At 43.8% G+C, this 19,997-nt stretch overlaps 1 protein-coding gene and 1 long non-coding RNA gene across 3 annotated transcripts in view; one reads left to right on the forward strand and one right to left on the reverse strand.

The window, feature by feature from the left end:
- Positions 1 to 12,845, forward strand: part of LOC145346511 (desmoplakin-like) — an 82,676-nt gene extending 69,831 nt beyond the window's left edge. For both annotated transcript variants that reach the window (XM_080193870.1, XM_080193871.1), the window contains one exon: positions 9,051 to 12,845. In XM_080193870.1, the coding sequence (XP_080049996.1) occupies positions 9,051 to 12,215 (3,165 nt within the window). In that variant the 3' untranslated portion in view covers positions 12,216 to 12,845. The remainder of the gene's footprint in view (positions 1 to 9,050) is intronic.
- Positions 1 to 19,997, reverse strand: part of LOC145346513 (uncharacterized) — an 87,750-nt gene that overhangs the window by 61,033 nt on the left and 6,720 nt on the right. The window lies entirely within an intron of this gene.

A 19,997-nucleotide genomic window follows, 5' to 3' on the forward strand; every position in this document is an offset into this window, starting at 1 on the left:
ATGCAATGTGGTTAACTATTTGCTTTCCCAGATTTAAAAAATAAATTTAAATGACTTAAGAACAAACTTCACCATAGTTTACGATGGACCTTGCAATGTTAAAGACATAGAAAATAAAAGCAGGAGTAGGCCACTTGGCCCTTTGACCCTGCTCTGCCATTCATTTTGATCATGGCTGATCATCAAAATCAATATCCTACTCATGACCTCCCCCTCCCCCAGTGTCCAAATGACATCCATATGAATAAAAAAAATGTGTAGCACTATGTAAAATCACATTTATTTTTGCCCTCACCATGGGATAGAATTATTCAGCGATTTCTTTTATGGTCATATATTGGTGCATGATCTCATAGAAAAAAATGTTTACAGCTTTTATCTGTGGTTTCACCAAGCAGGGGAGTTCTTCCCAGTGCAATGGCTAATAGATAATCTTCAACTGACATTTTTTTAAAAACTGATTATGATCATTATCTTATTATGGGATCTTACTATGTGCAAATTGGCTGCAGCCTTTCCTTCACTATGGCAATGATCACACTCCAAAAGTGCTTTAATGCCCATAAAGTGATCGGTTATGAAAGCAGATATAATAGATAGGAGTTTTTTTTCTTTTCACATCTTATTTTTGGCACTCACGTTTTTTAAAATGCTTTTTTTTCTGCCCCTAAACCCCTTTGTTTTGTTTCTCGTAATTGATGAGATAGAGAAAAGTTAATGACTTTGACTCTTTTCTCATCCTGAAACTTTACCTGCCTCTGCAAAGTATTGTTTAAATTATTTAATAGAATCCCTACAGTGCAGTGTTGTTCATTTTTTAAATTAATTAACAGAATCCCTACAGTGCAGAAGGGGACCTTCAGCCCATCGAGTTTGTACTGACCACAATCCCACCCAGGTCCTATCCCCATAACCCCATGTATTTGCCCTAGCTAATCCCCCTGACACTAAGGGGCAATTTAGCATGGCCAATTCACCTAACCTGCACATCTTTGGAGTGAGAGGAAACCAGAGCAATGGAAGAAACCCATGCAGACACAGGGAGAATGTGCAAATCCACTCAGGCAGTAACGCAAGCTGAGAATCGATCCCAGGTCGCCGGTGCTGTGAGATAGCAGTGCTAACCACTGTGCCACTCTACTGCCTTACATGTTCGAATTGTTTCCTGGGGGGGTTTCATGGTAACGTATTGACTTTATTTTCTGACTTAATTTTTTTTAAATTCTCATAAAGAAGACCATGACCTCTTCAAAGGTGTCCTTGTTTCAGTCAGTATTCCAGGGCATCCCTTGGCCCCACCTAGGAAGTGGGAATGACTGGGCAGTATAAGGGGATGCTGGCAGTGCTGGGGATGCCAGGGTACTACCCAGTCTTGATCCTCTTCCCCCTGAGCACTGCATTCCCCTGGAATGTCTATTCACCTGATGCATGCCTTTGGAAACTTGTTGGGCTTCACGCTATTCTGCCAGCATGCCACTGTGGATAGAATTTTCTTAAAGGGGAGGGGGTGTTGGAACAGGGAGGCTGGTGGGGGATTATTCTGGCATACGAGCTTTATAATTAATTAGTATTGCAATCAAATGAGATTCCTGACACCTAAGCATGGGAAATGTGCCCATCACTGATGGTAGGAGGCAACAACTGTGTCACACGTTTACGTCAAACCTGTCCAGTGTGAATGGAAGCAGGAAATCCTGATTAGTGTCTTTCATAACATCAGGACATCCCAAGTGTAATTACTGTGTAAAGTAACATAATGTTTTCCATGTAAAATGACTGAACAAACAATAGCAGAAACTCTCAATGATTTCCGAAGGCCAGTTTAATCACCTCTTATCCATTTGCACATATTATTTGGACATGTTACAAGGACTTCACTTTGTTCTTGAGGTTAGTTTGCCTAAACCTGTTTCAGTTAACACCATAAGACACAGGAGCAGGAATAGGAGTTCAGCCCCTCGAGCCTACTCTGCCATTCATAGGAGCATGGCTGATCCAACATTCCTCACATCCACTTTCCTGTCCTTTCCCTATAAGGTCACAGAGGTTTGGGGCTTGTGCAATGAGCATTCTCTCTGCCTGTTGAAAGATTATCAAAGTCGAGTTCAAATCCACAAATGTCACACTCTTAATGCAGCCACCCATCTGCTAGATATCTTGCAGATATTCCATCCCTGGCCACATTAACAGTTACATACATCAGGTCTGGCAGCCGTTGCCCCAGTCGAGGAAACTCAGCAGGTGTTAAACACGGCTCTGCACAATGCATGAACTCTGCGATGCTCTCTATAATGGATACCCATCGCATGATAGTCATCCCTACCATCTGTTCGAATTGCAAGCCATGTCTGGAAGCTAGTTTGCACCATACGTCTAGGTGGGTGCACGCAGGTTTATACTGCAAGGATTCCTCAGTGAGGGCATTCTCGTGGCTACCATTATGCACTATGTGCCGAAGCACTATGCCCAGTTTGCCATGTGCTGCCGCCAATGGCCTGTGGTATCATGGGTCTGTTTCTGGGGGTTAGCTTTACGTTACACACCAGCGACCATGTAACTGCATTGGGGGTGTAGAAGGCATTGTGTTGAATCATGAAGAGAGGATACAGCTGTGTGGGACGCCACTGGTAATTGTGTGGGGGCATGGGCACTGCCAGTGCCCGCTGAGGCAATGATGTGGTAATGATCAGCAGGCAATTGATCATTGGACATCGGTGCTGGTGCAAGATTGCCAGGATTCAGATTCATGGGGACACGGGGTGCTGGGAAGGATTGAGGGGCCTGGGACAGATAACCTTAGGGACTAACTCTTCCTCCCCTCTTCTTCATCCTGGGGGACTTGGATATCCCCAGGGTCTTCGAAAACCACCTCCCAGGTGCCAGGATGGCTAGTGGGGGACAAGGGCTACTGCTGAGGTCATGGATGATGACACTGGTCCGAGAAGGCCTGAGACCATGGTGGAGACCTGCTATAATGACGTCCATCCTACCACCTGATCTACCATCGAGCAGCGTACTGACCTGCTTTAGGGTCCAGCATACCAGAGGACCAGCAAGGCCCTCATTGCCATAAGATTATGTAATCAGGAAGTATGGGGCCGAATATTGCCAAATAAATTCTAAGTGTTGAATTCGCATGAAAACTTTTGTTTCAGTGGGAGTTCAGAGAAGAATCTCCTAATCTCCCCACACTCTGTGCACTGCAAAGGCCACCAGCGTGAATATCATTAACTTCTGGGGGCCTATTCCTACTGGAGAGGCTGAAATCAGTGCTTTGAGCAGGCCACTACGCATGCACCAAACTGTCAGTGCCAAGATTGGCGCATGCGCAGTGGCCCTGTACTGATGGCCTGCCCAATCGCTGGCCTCCCTCTTTTCCCTACCAATTGCAACTGCAGATTGGCACAGGACCCTCCAACCCCACTGATCGCCTCCTAGCACCTGCCCCCATATGCCCTGCCCCTTTAGCACTGTACTGTACCCAATGAGCAGTGCCCCTTGGGCAGTGTCAGAGGCACAGGCTGGCAGTTATAAGTACCAATACCTAGGGAGCACTATCCTCACCACCAGACACCATGGAGGGCCTAGATTGCGCCCCCCCCGCCCCACCAACTCCATCAGGATCAGGCCGCTAGCTTCCTGAAAGTGGGAAGCTACTGTAACCCCCACTAGTGTAAAATACTCTGGCGGGGTGGGAGGTGCTAGTGGGCCCAGAGACTTCAGTCCTGGGCTCACTAATCACATTCAAATAATACTGAAATGACCATTTAAATAGTCTGTGCATCTCCCTGCCAATTTCTGGCGCAGAGCGACGCCACTGGAAATCCAGTGCTGGGAGATGCAAGTGGGACGTGAATGCTCGTGCAAACCCCGTGAATTGGCCGCTGCAGAATTCTCCTGGCGGGATGGGAGAATTGCAGCCATAGTATCCAGTAGCACCAACCCTTAACCCCCTTCTAGATCCCTAGTCCATCTCCCCAACGTAGTACACCACCTTCCCCTTCAGGGATCTCATTGACAGCACACCACTGTGATGGGCCTGGGTTGGCTGTGTCCGCGAGTGACTTCTCCAGGCAGAATGGTGGTGTCAACTCCCTGTGATGCTGCTCTGGGGAGGGGAGGGGACTGGTGGGGAATGAACCAGAAGATTACGGACAGGTGCGTTGCACAGCAACAGTGGGGGAACCATTGGCAAAAATTCAGAAAGGTCGTGTGAGGCTCCATTTGGAAAGGTTTGGCTACTTTGGGATAGGCAGCATAGCTTTGGCAGAGGGAGATCATAAAAAGAAGTCTCACAATACCAGCTTAAAGTCCAACAGGTTTATTTGTAGCAAACGCCACAAGCTTTCGGAACAGGCTGGCTCTCTGTCAGGTGGGTGGGTGTTCTGATCACAAACAGGGCACAAAGACACAAACTCAATTTACATGAATAATTGGAATGTGAGTCTGTACCAGTCCAATGCTGGCATCTCCACATCAGAGGGCAATCATGCCAGATGATTCAATAGCAGGTTTTGAAAAAGCAGTTGAGTGCTTGGATGGGGGAGGTGCAGTTGCCATAGTTCATATAACTCTCAGCACAGCCTTGGACGAGGTTCCAGATGGGGACCATTGAGCTGGTTGAAGGACATGGAAGGCAGGGGAACTTGGCAAGGTAGATCCGAAACTGGCCTAGTAATAGGACACAAAGAGTGATGCCAGGTGGCTGTTCGGGTGACGGGAGGCTGATGCCGTGTGGCATACCACAAAGTTCTGAGCTGGATCCCTGCTGTTGGTGATATACATAACTGATATTAGTGATCACGTGGAGAGAATGGTCCATCAGTTTGCAGATGACCCCAAGGTTGGCAATTACAGGAAGGTATAGATGGGTTGGTCAGATGGGCAATGGTAGGTGGTATTTCACCTTGATACATGCGTGGTGATGCACCTTGAGGGAATAGCAAGGTGCGAGTATTGAATGAATGGCAGGACACTGGCAGCTCAGTGGAACAGATGGATGTTGGGACATTTAGCCACAGATGCCTGCAGGCATCAGGGTGGTTGAATATGGGGTTGTGGATGCATATGAGATATTCTTGTTCATAAGTCATGGCATAGAGTTGGTCAGGTCACAGCTGAAGTATTGTATGCAGTTCTAGTCACCTCATGATAGGGAGGGTGTGGTTGCACTAGAAGGGGTACTGAGGGGACCATCAGATTTGCCTGTGATGGAACATTTGAGCTATTTAGATAGGTGGATTGGCTTGGATGGTTTTATTTTAGAGTGGAGAAGGCTGGTAGGGCACAATTGAGCTGCAGAGTTTGTGTGGGATTTGGACAGGGTGAATAGGGAGCCCTTGGTTGAGGAGTCCATCACGAGAGGGCATAGTTTCAGGGGAGGGGCAGGAAACTCAGAGGGAATTTGAGATAAAGTTTACGCTCCACAGATGGCGAGGATCTGGAATGCATCATCTAGGTTGTGGAGCCCCATTACTAAAGGTTTTGGATGAGCACTTGGGATACCATGGCTGTCAGGGATATGGCACAAGTATTGGAAAATAGGATTAGTGTGACTTCAGTGATAATTATTATCGGTGCGGACTTAATGGCCAAAGGGCCTTTCCCGTGTTGTATGATGCTCTATGTCCTTTGGGTACAGATGGAGCATGGAACCCCCTTTAGGAAAAGGGTCAAGACAGATGAGTCATGGCTTTGGAGTGCAATATCCTTTAACCGTCATCGTGTATAGTGCATCCCTAACGACAGTGTCTGCATTCCCCTATGCCCTCTTGGTGACCCTACAACTTCTTAATCTTATGTGGCCTGACATTACATTTGGATGAACTCCCCAGATGCACATCTGAGGTGGAAGCATTCTGCTGTGCCCTGTGGCCTTTGATACTCTTGGAGGATTCCAAAGCCTGTCTGCTAATTCTATCCACTGAGCTGTGTTTCTCTGCGCTGGTGAATGGTGTGGCTGAAGCCTGTATTGGCTGATCAACGCTTTCTATAGACCTTTCCTCTAAGGTGCTGGGGGGAGGGTAGTGCTTCTCCTGAGGGTTCAGCCTCGTCAGGTGTTGCTCCTGGAAGAGAAGACACATGGTTCAGTACAAGGGAGGAACAAGTTGTAGGGTCACTAAGAGGGCACAGGGGAGTGCAGATACTGTCATTAGGGATGCTGTATACACAATGATGGTTAAAGGATATTGCATTCCAAAGCCATGACCCCTTTGTCTTGACCCATTTCCCAGAGGGGGTTCCATACCCTATCTGTATCCAAAGGGCATAGAGCATCATACAACATGGGAAAGGCCCTTCGGCCATTAAGTTCGCACCGTTAGTAATTATCACTGAAGTCACACTAATCCTATTTTCCAATACTTGTGCCAAACTTACTTGCGACAGCTCATATGGTTGAAGGTTTTGTGGATGGTCACTTCTCTGGCATACACTGACTTCACTGTCACTCTCAGCTCACCTGGCTACCTCCTGAGAGCTCATTGTGTGCTTATCGAAGTGGGTCAGGAGATGCAACTTGGGAATTCCTGCACCTGTCTTCTCCCATTCCCTGCTATTATGGGCCATCTTCTCCTGGGAGACAGTAGGGATGAACAAGAGCTTGATGGCTGGCTGGTGGGACCAGGGGGCAGGTAACAGGACAGGAAAGATGGATACTAACGCTTGCAGCCCGAATGAGGCTGTTCATCATCTTCCAGCATTGAATGCTTAGTGTCAGGCCATGGGCTCTGACTGCCACAGCATCCCTGGCTACATTCGAGTCCCTGCTCCAGGCTAATCTGCCTTCTTGGAAGTACTGGATGGCCCTCCTTTTCTCTACGATCTCCAGCAATCATCCTAGGTCTTCGTCTGTGAAATGTGCGGCTGGCCTACGTGCTGCCATCCTCCGTGAAGCATGAAGAAACAACAACAACTTGTATTTATATAGCACCTTAAATGTAATGAAACATCCTATAGCACTTCAGAGATATTAGGGAAGATGACCATATTTTGTCAGAAAGGTAGAGGAAACTGAGGTCTGGAGGCAGTGGTTTAAGGATAGAATTCTAGACCTCGGGCAGTTATTGACTTGGCCATCCAATGGTGGATAATTAATGTCAGGGATGCACAAAAGGCTGGGTTAGAGGAGTGCTTATAGGTTGGAAAAGCTGTAGGGTTGGAGCCATTTCTGGAGATAGAAAGGGGTGAGGTGTTGGAAAGATTTGAAAACAAGGATGAAAATGTTAAAATCAAAGCAATACTTTACCAGGAGCTGTTGTTTTCAAAGCTGTTTGCATTAAGAATCCATGTCAGGTTTTCTAACTCCTTTCAAATGAAGCTTCTGCTCCACTTTTAACAAGGAATCCAGTATTGGGTTTTCCACTTTTCCTTCAGTTTCCTTTGTCTCAGATGCTTTTACACAAACTCTGAGATCCAGCCACCAATTCCCTCCATTATTTTAACTTTCATTCCACAGGCTGTAGTAAGATCTTACAATCACTTCAAGCAGGTGGCTTATCTGTAGCCAACCTCATCAGCTCTTCTCTTTCTAGGTCTGACTTTAATTTCCATAAACAATGTCTGTTCCCAAAGGCAGTTCCTCTTTGTTCCTTTAACTTCAGACTTCTTCGAAATTTCAGTTCTCTAGTTTCCTTGACCAATTATTCTTTTAAGTTTCCTGTGCTTGCTTTCTTAACCATTACTACATGGTATGAAATTTCTTCTAGCAAAGCTGAGAGAGCACTTGTTTCCTGTAACCAACTGCTATAAAGTCAGTCAAAAACACTCAAAATCTTCCTACTGTAAGGGTGCACCCCAGTTGTTAAGTATGGACTTTATATTTCATCCAGCTTGTTTACTTTTCATGCCATAAGCACAGTTTTATCTGAAACCAACCCCCCCGCCCCCCGCCCGCAACCACCAGCCCAAGCAAACACCTTTGTTCAACATGAATCTAACTATAGGTTTACTCTTCCTTTCACAGAACCACTACACTAAATTAAATTAAATCCATTTAAAACTATTTATAATATTTAGCAATACACTTAAAATTACCTCTGTTTTCCTGACAGTTGGAAGAATAATTTTGATAAATGGTTATGATATTTGGAAAATATATAAAATAGTCTGGTTTAAAATAAGCATTTTAAAATGTCATTTGGTAATATAGAATTTGAGTATTACTGGGGGAAAAAAGTCATGCTGTCAAAGCTTTATGTCTTGCACTCATCAGGCCACTTTATCCAGAATATCAGGATTAAATAGAATAATCTATGTTTCATGAAAAGAGTGCTTATTGGTTGTCAAATGGATTCTGGAAGAGACAGTACTGGTATGATGTAGGTTGTATGTCTCATCGACTGGCAGATCATATCCTTTTGACTAATTGCAACAAGCAAAGTACAGACCATACCCGACCAGCCTGTGCTTTGAAAGCACAAAATATAGTGTCTATCATTAAATATGATTCTGTAACTGGACAGCATTTGCTAAGCAGTCCCACTAAGGATTACATTGAAAACCAATTTAAGATAATCAGTCCTGCTGTGTTTGGCTTATGTATGCATGCTAGAAGCTAAATATGCTCATGCACCCAGCCTTGTCCTTTGCACACATGTCCATGCATTGTGCCTTTTTCAATAGGTCTAATAGCACCGTGGGTGTCTCCCTAGCAGAATTATGCGTGCATCTATACCTCGAGGACTGCAGCAGTTCAAGAAGGCAGCTCTTACCACCTTCTGAAGAGCAACCAGACTTGAGCAATAAGTGCTGGTTTAGTCAGTGATGTCCACATCCCATAAATGAATTTATGAAAAACAGTTATTCCCCATGGCAATGCCTTCATCCGTCGGAGTCTCCTTGCCAATCAATCAGTGTACTCTTCCCATGAGGTATAAATTGTTGTTCCCTTTACCACTGATATTCTTGCAAACTGTCCTGATGGGTACAACATTAAATGCTTTGACAATATCTCTCATTTTTCATCATTACTCATTTTAAAAAGCTTAATTTTGTTGACTTTATTTTTGAAATGTGAAAAAATAACATTTATCTTCTATCTTGACATATAGGCAACTAATATGATTCAACAGACACACTCTGCTCATAAAGACATTTTGCAAGAAAAGGAATCTCTCTTATTGAAGATCAAACTCTTGGAGCAGGATAAATCAAGACTTCAACGTTATGAAGATGAACTAAGTCGAATAAAGGCACTGCTAGAAGCTGAATCCCGCTTGAAGCTGCGACTTCAGGATGAAAATGATGCGGTCAAATCTGATCTAAGTTACTGGAAGAATCAAGCAGAAATAAGACAGCTAGAAAAAGGAAAGACGAGTAATGAGTTTGAACGTTTGAAAGCTGAAATTGACAAACTGCAAACAGAACTGAGAATGACTGAAGCAAGCTACAGGCAGAAACTCGAAGAAAGTGAAAGGACAAAGAGATCTGAACTGGAAGCACTGCGCATAAAAACACAATTAGAAATTGAAAAGCTCCATCAGGAACCACCAACACTCAACAAGCAGACTCAAACAGGTGGTATAGTTACAGTAGATTCTTCAAAACTTGTATTTGATGGAGTTCGTAAAAAGGTCACAGTAAGCCAGCTGTACGATTGTCAACTTATTGATAAATCAACTTTAGACCAGCTGCTAAGAGGACAAAAAACTGTAATGGATGTTGCGAGTGAAATTAAATTGAGTCTTCATGGGTTGGAGAACATAGCTGGAGTTTACTCTCAGAAAAATGGAGAAAAACTCTCGATGTCAGAAGCAGCAAAAAGGAATATTCTTACTCCCGAAGTGGCCTTGTCACTTCTAGAAGCACAAGCAGCTACTGGTTACATCACCGATCCAAACAAAAACAAGAAGATGACAGTGGATGAAGCTGTTGCGGTGGGCCTGGTTGACCATAAAGACAGAGACAGACTTCTGGTAGCAGAGAAGGCTGCAACTGGATTTAAAGATCCATTTACAGGAAAAGTTATCTCCCTGTATGAAGCAATGAAAAAAGATATTGTTGACAGAGAGACCGGTCTGCGCTTGTTTGCAGCTCAGATTGCAGCAGGTGGAATAATTGATTCAATAAACAGTGTGTACCTACCAAAAGAGCTTGCATATAAACGTGGGCTGATTGATGCAGAAATGTATCAGACACTTGCCTCTCCTTTTGATAACTCAAAAATTTTTGTTGATCCAAATACAAATACAAACGTTTCCTACCAACAGCTGAAATTAGCCTGTCGGGCAGATCCTGGAACAGACTTGCTTCTTTTGCCAGTGCAAAAGAATGAAATAACATTACCAGGGATTAGAGCAAATGTGTCAGTAGACAGTCTTGTTGGGGCAAACATTATAGATAAAAACACAGCTGCTGCTCTTCAAACAGGAAGCCTAACACCAGAGCAAATCAGTGAACAGTATAAGGGCTACCTGCAAGGCAATAGTAGTATTTCAGGAGTGTATGTTGAAGCCACAAAGGAGAAGCTTCCAATCTACCAAGCCATGAAGAAAGGCTTGCTGAGACAGGGCACAGCTCTTGAACTTTTGGAAGCTCAGGCAGCCACAGGTCATATAATTGATCCTGTCAATAACCAAAAGCTGACAGTTGAGGCTGCTACTACAAAAGGAGTTATAGGTCGAGAATTCTCAAACAAACTTCTTTCAGCAGAAAGGGCTGTTACAGGTTATAAAGATCCTGAAACTGGGAATATCATCTCACTGTTTCAGGCAATGAAAAAAGGCCTGATTGAACACAGTCATGGCATTCGCTTGCTGGAAGCCCAAATTGCGACCGGTGGAATTATTGATCCAAAGTATAGTCATCGTTTGCCAGTTAACATTGCTTACAAACGTAATTACTTTGATGAAGAACTGAATGAAATTCTGATGGATCCAGGTGATGACACCAAAGGCTTCTTTGATCCCAACACAGAAGAAAATCTTACCTATCTTCAGTTAATGGAACGGTGTATTATTGATAAAGCCACAGGTCTTTGTTTGTTGCCACTGAAAGAAAAGAAAAAGGAATCCAAAACCACCAGGTCATCTGCAGTGAGAAAGCGTAGAGTTGTCATTGTGGATCCTGACACAAATCAAGAGATGACAGTACGTGAGGCCTACCACAAAGACTTGATAGATTATGAGACTTTTCTAGAGCTTTCTGAACAGGAGGCAGAGTGGGAAGAAATAACAATTACAGGATCAGATGGGACCACAAAAACCGTTATTGTTGACAGAAAAACAGGTAATCAGTATGACATTGAAGAGTCATTAAAGAAAGGTTTAATTGATAAAAAGAGTCTTGATGACTATCGCGCTGGAAGGATGACACTCACACAGTTTGCAGATATGTTCACGGATAAGATTAACATCAGTACAAGTGAGAGTAAACAAAATTGTTTAACAAACCGTTGTCCAAGTCCGTTGCTAAGTCCATTGCCAAGTTTTAAAATAACGTCTCATGATTCTGCTGATGATTCCACTCCCATTGCAGCAATATTCGATATTGAAACATTGGAAAAAATAACAATTACTGAAGCCATTCGTCGTAATATTGTTGATGCTATTACAGGACAGAGGTTGTTGGAAGCCCAGGCCTGTACAGGAGGTATAATAAATCCTGGAACTGGTCAGAAGCTATCCATCCAAGATGCTGTATGCCAAGCCATTATTGAGGAAGACATGGGGAAGAGATTAAAGCCAGCACAAAAAGCATATGTTGGTTTTGATGATGTGAAGAACAAAAAAAGGCTCTCCGCAGCAGAAGCGATGCAAGAAAATTGGCTACCATACGAAGCTGGACAACGTTTCCTTGAATACCAAATGGTTACAGGTGGATTGATTGTGCCAAATGTTCCAGGACGAATCACCATTGACACAGCAGTAGATAAAGGCTTGATTAATGCCAAAACAGCTGCAAAACTGCAAGACACCAATAGCCATTCAAAAAGCCTCACTTGTCCCAAAACAAAACTGAAGATTTCATATAAAGAAGCAGTAGATCGTTCTATGGTTGAAGATAAGACTGCCCTGCGGTTGTTGGAAGCATCATCATTTTCCACGAAAGGAATTGACAGCGCTTATAATGCAGGCGGCTTCTCAGGACCAAGTTCCCGTTCTGGTTCCCGTTCGGGTTCACGAAGTGGGTCGAGACGAGGAAGTTTTGATGCTACGTCTTACAGCACATCTATCAGTACACTTACAACCTATGTAACCAGTTCTACCTTGCGCTAATCTTTTACTACAAATATCTAAACATTGTGCGTTTTCAAAATGCGTTAATCCAAATGTTTCCTTTTGAAACTCCCATGTTTTTAATGATACACTGGTGCCCTGTTTAGATCAGTAACTTTATGTTGCAGAGAGAAAATTAATTTGAATTAGTTTAGTAATCCATATCACAAGGTTTCTGAAAATAAGAAATTATGTTGGAAACCTTTATCTTCAAGGCAGAGATTCTATTTTACATAGTTAATGCTTTGTACTATATAGCAGTTTCAAAGTGCCATGGAGTGGTGCCAGTGAAGAGAAACTGTTTAAAAATGTTAAAACTTTGGAGGAAATTTATTGTACAGCATTGATGTTTTCTTTACAGTGAAAAGTTTCATACAGAGGAACATAGCTTGATTTTAAGTGGGCTCCACCGTGCTGAATGTAGTTTCAAACTGACTAGTAGTTGGATGTTTTTAGTGGGGGACAGGAAATCGTGCTTTAAATTTAATTTTTTTTTAACAATATATATTCAGTACGTAGATTTTCTACACTCATGCTAACAAAAAGGAGTGATTTATTGCTTGTATGCATGCTGAATTTTAAGTTTGTGTATTCTTGCTTTTCTTTATGAATAAAATCGCATTATTTGGATTGATTTTGTTTTTGATTAAATATTTACATTATCAGCACTACCACATCAATTTGTTGACATATTCATGAGTACTATACGGCAGGCACATAAAATTTCACACACTTAGGGCTGAATTCTCATTTGGCTATGGAGGTGTGTTTTGGTGTACAAGTAGCCAAACTTAATATGCTTAATATGAAGAAATCAGATTTTCTTCCACATTCCTGAACCTGGGCCATTTTCTCGTTTTTGTGGTTTGGGAATGTTTAGTGTGCAAAACACACAGGGGAGATGACCTTCCCAAAAATATTCTAAATGTCCTAAAAGTTTGAAAACTGGAGTGTTCCATGCTGGTTTTTTGGGTGAGCTCAGCTCTGCAATCTTCCCACGTTTGTCAGTTTTTCTGACAGCTGGGAGATTTGCGCTGGTAGGAGAGGGGTAGAGCCTAAGTACACCAGGGAAGCTAGCTGCAGACTGCTAAGGGAGTCCCAGTCTCTCTGAACCGGGAGACCTCCTGCCCCTCACCCTCCAAATCATTGGGGGCATGTTCTCCCTATCACAACAACATGGATTGCCAGCATCGGGACATCAGAACCCTCCCAAAGAGTCCCCTGGCAGACATTCTGTGCTCACCATTGCACATCCTGCACATCACGCACACCCTGCCACTCCCCCCCCTCCCCACCCACTGTTGCAGAGCTTTCCTCCCCTCCCCAGCCCATCATGGCCCATCTCCTTGGCAATGCTCTGGCACACTGGCAATTCCCAGTTGGGCACCATAAAAATGTCACGTGGGTATTGCTCATCCATGCCCCTGACCACCCAGGGATTTCAATGGCCTCCAACCCCCCCACCCACAGTGTGGCCGTGGTGCTTGGTCTCTGCTGGTACTGATTCTCATCACGCTGACAAGGGGGAAGATTCAGGAAGGTGCCATGTGGGAGCTCATAAGTAGTCTTACTTCTGTCTAAATAGACTTCATGCCCAGATACTGATGTTGCCAGCAAAACAGGGCCAAGGGAATAGCAAACTGGCATGAATCGGTTTTTAATTCTTGCCCATGATCTTCCCGGCTCATCACGCTGATTAATTGGCACAATGAACCGATAGGATCGGGCCCTGGGTTTCCAATTTTTATTGGAGAATGACAATCAGATATCCACTCGCACAACATTTTTGTCTGGTAGTGTGGGGCTTTGGAAATTCATTTAAAGTACATCATCTAAAAAGGGAAGGAGGGAGAAAAGTAGACTGATCATATTCTGTAAAATGTGAAATCGGCTGAGTAAACTGACAGATAACTGGTGTCCTCTTGCAATAACAAAACATGCGGTAGCATTTACACAAATCACAAAGCCTTTTGTTTTCAAGAAAGTGTATCAATGATCTTCACAAAAACAATCCCACAATGGAACAAGCTGTTAAAGGCCACCACTTGAAATCTTCAAAGCTTTGATTATTTCTATTATCAGCACTACCATCTTAGCAGGTTATGTGTGGGCAGTACTGTCCATATAAATGTTTGTGGAATATGGCTATTAGTCTGTGATGCTGACACAACAAAAGCAGAAGGCTATTGAGGTGGTGTGGTGATATGAGGCGACATGAGCTGGTATGACGTGGGTGGAGATGGGGTTTAGGGTGCTGTTGAACAATGTCAGCCTTTAAATACTGTTGGAAACTAGGGACTGTGTCAGAGAACCGAGACATGCCTTTTAATATGTCCACGCCCCTGATGAACTTCAACACGGCTCACAAAATGCACTGCAAACCCAACCTCAGTACAAAGAGACAAAAATGGCATATGAAGTCACACATGGGTCGCATGTAGTTTGTGAGCTGTAACAGCATGAAAGTCAGGTTTTCCTGAACCCAGAGGAAGATCTGGCCCATAGAAAGGTAGCCTGGGATTTGTGAGTAGCCCAAGGTGTAACTGTCATGAGCAATCCCCAGGAAACGGGCACGCTCTGGCATGAGGCACATTGTGTGTTGGATGTTGAGGTAGTGGAATCCTTCATGGTTCCTGAATGGCACTGCATGTCGCCATGGTGACTTAGGGTGCTATCTATCAACCCTTGCACTTGAAGCATCCTTGCTAGATAGGCAAAGCCCTTGGCATCCTTGCCTGGTTACGGTCTTTGTTGCTCCATGTGTGGTCCTGCTCTCTGAGCAGCTGCAGGCTGCTGGTCCTGGTTACATGCCATAGTACATTGTCGTTTCTGCTGCTGGCCTATCCCGATCAGTGAAAATGCCAACTCAACAGGCCCCGTGATTCCCTTGAATCACACACTGAAAGAATAAGACCACATTGAGAGCTGAGGAATCCTAAAAGAAGCCCAACCCTCACTGTTCTATGCATCTGTAACTTCCACTCAAGTGCTTCCCAATACCTTTGTGAATTTCTGATCTCCTTCACACCACCCCCTCTGACACTACAGGCACATACCCCACACAGCTGTTTCTTTACTCCAGCAGGATGAATAGTGTTGAGCCTCCATTGTCTCATGGCATCTCACCTGCACATCCCCCCACCAAAGAACATTGGTCCCAATCTTGCATGGCACTCAACTGCATCAGAGAGAATGCATGACAACAAGGTATGCATCCTGATGGACTCCTCAAAGATGATGCCAGTCATGATCTTGAACAGAGTGAGCAGTGTCTGCTATCACCATCTTAATTGGCAGTTCTCTACAGTGCAAGCTGTGTAGCGCTAAGGACTGAATTGGAAGATGCTTCTAAATTCTTGGGGTTTGGTGTTCCAAAGGGTTAACCTCCAGAATATGCATCTAGATCTTTAACTCTGGCTATTAAACTGGCATGCTGGACTCCTCAAAGAATCATCAGTTAGTCACTTTGGGAACAACATTCACCTTGACAATCACAGCTGAATCTTGAAAGAAATGCAATTAGCTTTTGAAGCAATTCCCCAGAGGGCAACCTCATTCTTCTGGGTTTTCAGCTCTGTTCAGTTAACAACTTGATGTGGAGATGTCAGCATTGAACTGGGGTTAACACAGTAAGAAGTCTCACAACACCAGGTTAAAGTCCAACAGGTTTATTTCAAAGTAAACACCACTAGCTCTTGGAACGCTGATCCTTCGTCAGGGGTAAGTGGAGAATTCTGATCACAGACAAGGCATATAAAGGCACAGCCTTTGAGAGAGAAGGTCTTACACAGGGTCCCATTGCCCAATATGATGGGACGGCTGGGTGTGTTTGCCTTGTGTATCTTTGGGAGGCAGTAGAGATCTCCAACGCGGGGAGTACGTGGAATGAGAGCACGGAGGGTGCTCTGAAGGTCCGGATCAAAGGTCTTGATCAGAGTGTTGAGTTGACGAGTGTGTTCTTTGGTCGGATCTGTCTCAGTGCTCTACACCAACATCCCCCACGCGTGCACAGGTTCAAACGAGACTTCTTCACACAGGATCTTCAACCAATGCTATACACTAGATACATCAATGACATTTTCTTCCTTTGGACTCATGGTGAACAATCACTGAAACAACTATATGATGATATCAACAAGTTCCACCCCACCATCAGACTCACCATGGACTATTCTCCAGAATCAGTTGCATTCTTGGACACACGCATCTCCATCAAGGATGGTCACCTCAGCACCTCACTGTACCGCAAGCCCACATACAACCTATGGACAAGCACTCTGTATACACAGGATTTGCTCAGATGAGGAGGATCGTGACAGACACCTCCAGACGCTGAAAGATGCCCTCATAAGAACAGGATATGGCGCTCGACTCATCGATCGACAGTTCTGATGCACCATAGCGAAAAACCACACCGACCTCCTCAGAAGACAAACACGGGACACAGTGGACAGAGTACCCTTTGTCGTCCAGTACTTCCCCGGAGCGGAGAAGCTACGACATCTTCTCCGGAGTCTTCAACATATCGTTGATGAAGACAAACATCTCGCCAGGGCCATCCCCACACCCCCACTTCTTGCCTTCAGACAACCGCACAACCTCAAACAGACCATTGTTCGCAGCAAACTACCCAGCCTTCAGGAGAACAGTGACTACAATACCACACAACCCTGCCACAGCAACCTCTGCAAGACATGCCGGATCACTGACATGGATGACATCATACGTGAGAATACCATCCACCAGGTACACGGTACATACTCTTGCAACTCAGCCAACGTTGTCTACCTAATACATTGCAAGAAAGGATGTCCCAAAGCATGGTACATTGGGGAGACCATGCAGACGCTACGACAATGGATGAATGAACATCACTTGACAATCACCAGGCAGGACTGTTCCCTTCCTGTTGGCGAACACTTCAGTGGTTACGGGCATTCGGCCTCTGACCTTCAGGTAAGCATTTTCCAAGGCGGCCTTCACGACACACGACAGCGCAGAATTGCTGAGCAGAGACTAATAGCCAAGTTCCGCACATATGAGGACGGTCTCAACAGGGATCTTGGGTTCATGTCGCACTATCTGTAACCCCCATGACTTGTCTGGGTTTGCAAAACCTCACTTACTGTCTGGAGACAATACACTCTTTAATCTGTGCTCAATGCTCCTTCCACTCACATTGGCCACTTTAAGACTTGAATAGCAGGTTAGGTGTAAAGATTCACATTCTAATCAGTAATCTGTAAACTGTCTGTGCTGTTATATGCTCTGTCTGAGGCCAGTACTCTCCATTCACCTGACGAAGAGGCAAACCTCAAAAGCTTGTGAGTTTACTATCAAATAAATCAGTTGGACTTAAACCTGGCGTTGTCAGACTTCTTACTGTGTTTACCCAAGTCCAACGCCGGCATCTCCACATTTAGGCTTTTGAACCAGCCCTTCGTGATTTCCACACATTAGAGATTACACTGTTCCACCACTACTTTACAGTGTGTTCACAGACAGTAATAAAACAATTACTAGAGTTACTTTTATAAAGTCCCTTCCTAGTAGTTCTCACCAATTGATCTGACCCAACTTTTCCTAGTTCTCTGAATAGAAGTCTGTTCTCCAATTAGTTTTAGGCTTCCAGAAATCTTTTTGTTACAGCTTGTTTGATCTCTGGACCTCTCACTAGTTAATTACTAATGTTCAATGAGGAAGTCTAGCTAGCTATTTGAACCATTACGTCATTAAAAGATTCAACTCCAAACAGATCTACAACTCAGTTGGTTTTTGTTACAGATTTGCAGACAAAGGGAGCTGTCTGCTCCCCCCACAGAAATCTGCATTCTGAAACTCTAAAACACAATAGAATCTCAGCTGGATATTGAAATGAAACCCCCACACAGACAAATGTTGTTTACTTAGTGATATGAGGCAATTGGTGGTCAGCTGCTTACAGACTTTGTTTCCCTTCAGATGATGTGGAGATGCCGGCATTGGACTGGGGTAAGCACAGTAAGAAGTCTCACAACACCAAGTTAAAGCCCTTAAGTAGACCAGGCAAAGAATTTTGGGAGTTTTAAAGTTGGCCTTTTATTTATGAGCTATAGCAAGGGCTCTAGTATGCCAGCTGGTGGTGTAGTCCAGAGCATTGGATACAGAGTTACACAAATAGATATACTTCTTGATTTGATTACAAATAATTAGCATATACCAATTAGAGATTACATTTGTATCAAAGATATTTTTGTTCATTCACAACTATTAATCAGGTTTATATCATGCATAAAGTACAAATGCTACTAAATAATCACATGTGTACATCTACTTGATTATAATACCACCAAGCAAGAGTTTTTTTTTACTATCTACCGCCCTCCAGACGCGAGTATGATAGCTATATGTCTGACCAATGGTTTGCAACCTCCCATATCCATTGTTCCTTGTTATAATAGATACTGAGAAGTCGCAGCTACACATGATTCAATGGAAGTCTTTTGTGTAGTTTTATGTTCCTTGATACTTTTCTGGATCTAGTTTAATCTAAAGTTCTGGTTTTCTCATAGCTTGCCCTGACTTGCAGCTTATGTGATTTTTAAACTTGTGTGATTATTAACACTTTCAGTCCTCCCCTTTGCCACTGGGTAACCACCCCAAAAGGCTAATATGATGTTGAGAACACCTCTCCGAATCCTTCAGATGGTCAGTTGTCCAGATGGCAGGAGGTATTCTAAACTATCCTGCTGTAAAGTTCAGTTTCTAATTCCCCCCTCCCCCGTCTTCCTTTTTACAGGGTGCCATAGAAGCATAGTATTGCAAGGTACTGTCAGAACTTGCAATTTAACAGTTAGCACATCATGATGGCCCATAATACTACCCCTGTCGCTATGGTCGCCTCCATCCTGATTATTTCCCACAAATTGGTTAGGTGCCTTTCCTGGAACAAATATATCCACCAATGGTGTGTCCCTGATTGTTTCAAACTGGTGGGAGTCTAGTTAGCTAGGTTCACCTGTTTTCATCATTTATCTTTGGAACAACTAACATATTCATGGGCAATTGCCATAGCCTCCCCCGCTAAGCCTGTGGATCACTTTTCCCGGTCTTATTGATGTACAACATTCCACCAGGCATCAAACAAGTAATCTGATGTTTTTCCAGGCAGGTGGAATTACTCCAGTCAGTGAATCTGTAACTTGCAGACAAAAACTGTGATTACTTTCACAAAGTAAGTCCTCAGAGAATATCTCTTCCTCTGATGTGACTATACCTCACTAAGTAGAGCCCATCAGTACCATTTTAAATGCCTCCTTCAATGGCCTAATATCAACAATTGTTACACGTAACCAATGGTAACATGCTGTGATGGTCAGCTGACCCAGTATAAATAGAAAGCAGATGGGGATGGGTGGAGCACTTGTTTCTTTATTAAACCTTTACTTTGAGTTATTTTGTGAAGTTGTCTTTAATTTGTTTGCTACTGGAGAGTATCTTTACCGCCAGATGAGCAACGGTTGCCTTTCTGTTGTTTTGTAGAGGCTGTAGAATCCGACAAGCACACATTGTATAATATTCCAATTCTGAGCAGCATTCCACAGTGTTCCAAACGTTAGTCCCTCATTATGGGTTACATGTCCTTTAAACCCAGTTTGGTAAACCCTTGTTATAATAGATACTGACAAGCTGCAGCTGCAAATAATTCAGTGGAAGTAAAATGTACAGTCTTATGGCCCTTGACGCTTATCTGGTCTGCTTTAATCAAGACCTGTGGTTTTCTCATAGCTTTCATGGTGGCAC

The sequence above is a fragment of the Carcharhinus amblyrhynchos genome, chromosome 8 (assembly GCF_965287045.1).
Source record: "Carcharhinus amblyrhynchos chromosome 8, sCarAmb.v2.hapA, whole genome shotgun sequence".
Taxonomy (NCBI): Eukaryota; Metazoa; Chordata; class Chondrichthyes; order Carcharhiniformes; family Carcharhinidae; genus Carcharhinus; species Carcharhinus amblyrhynchos.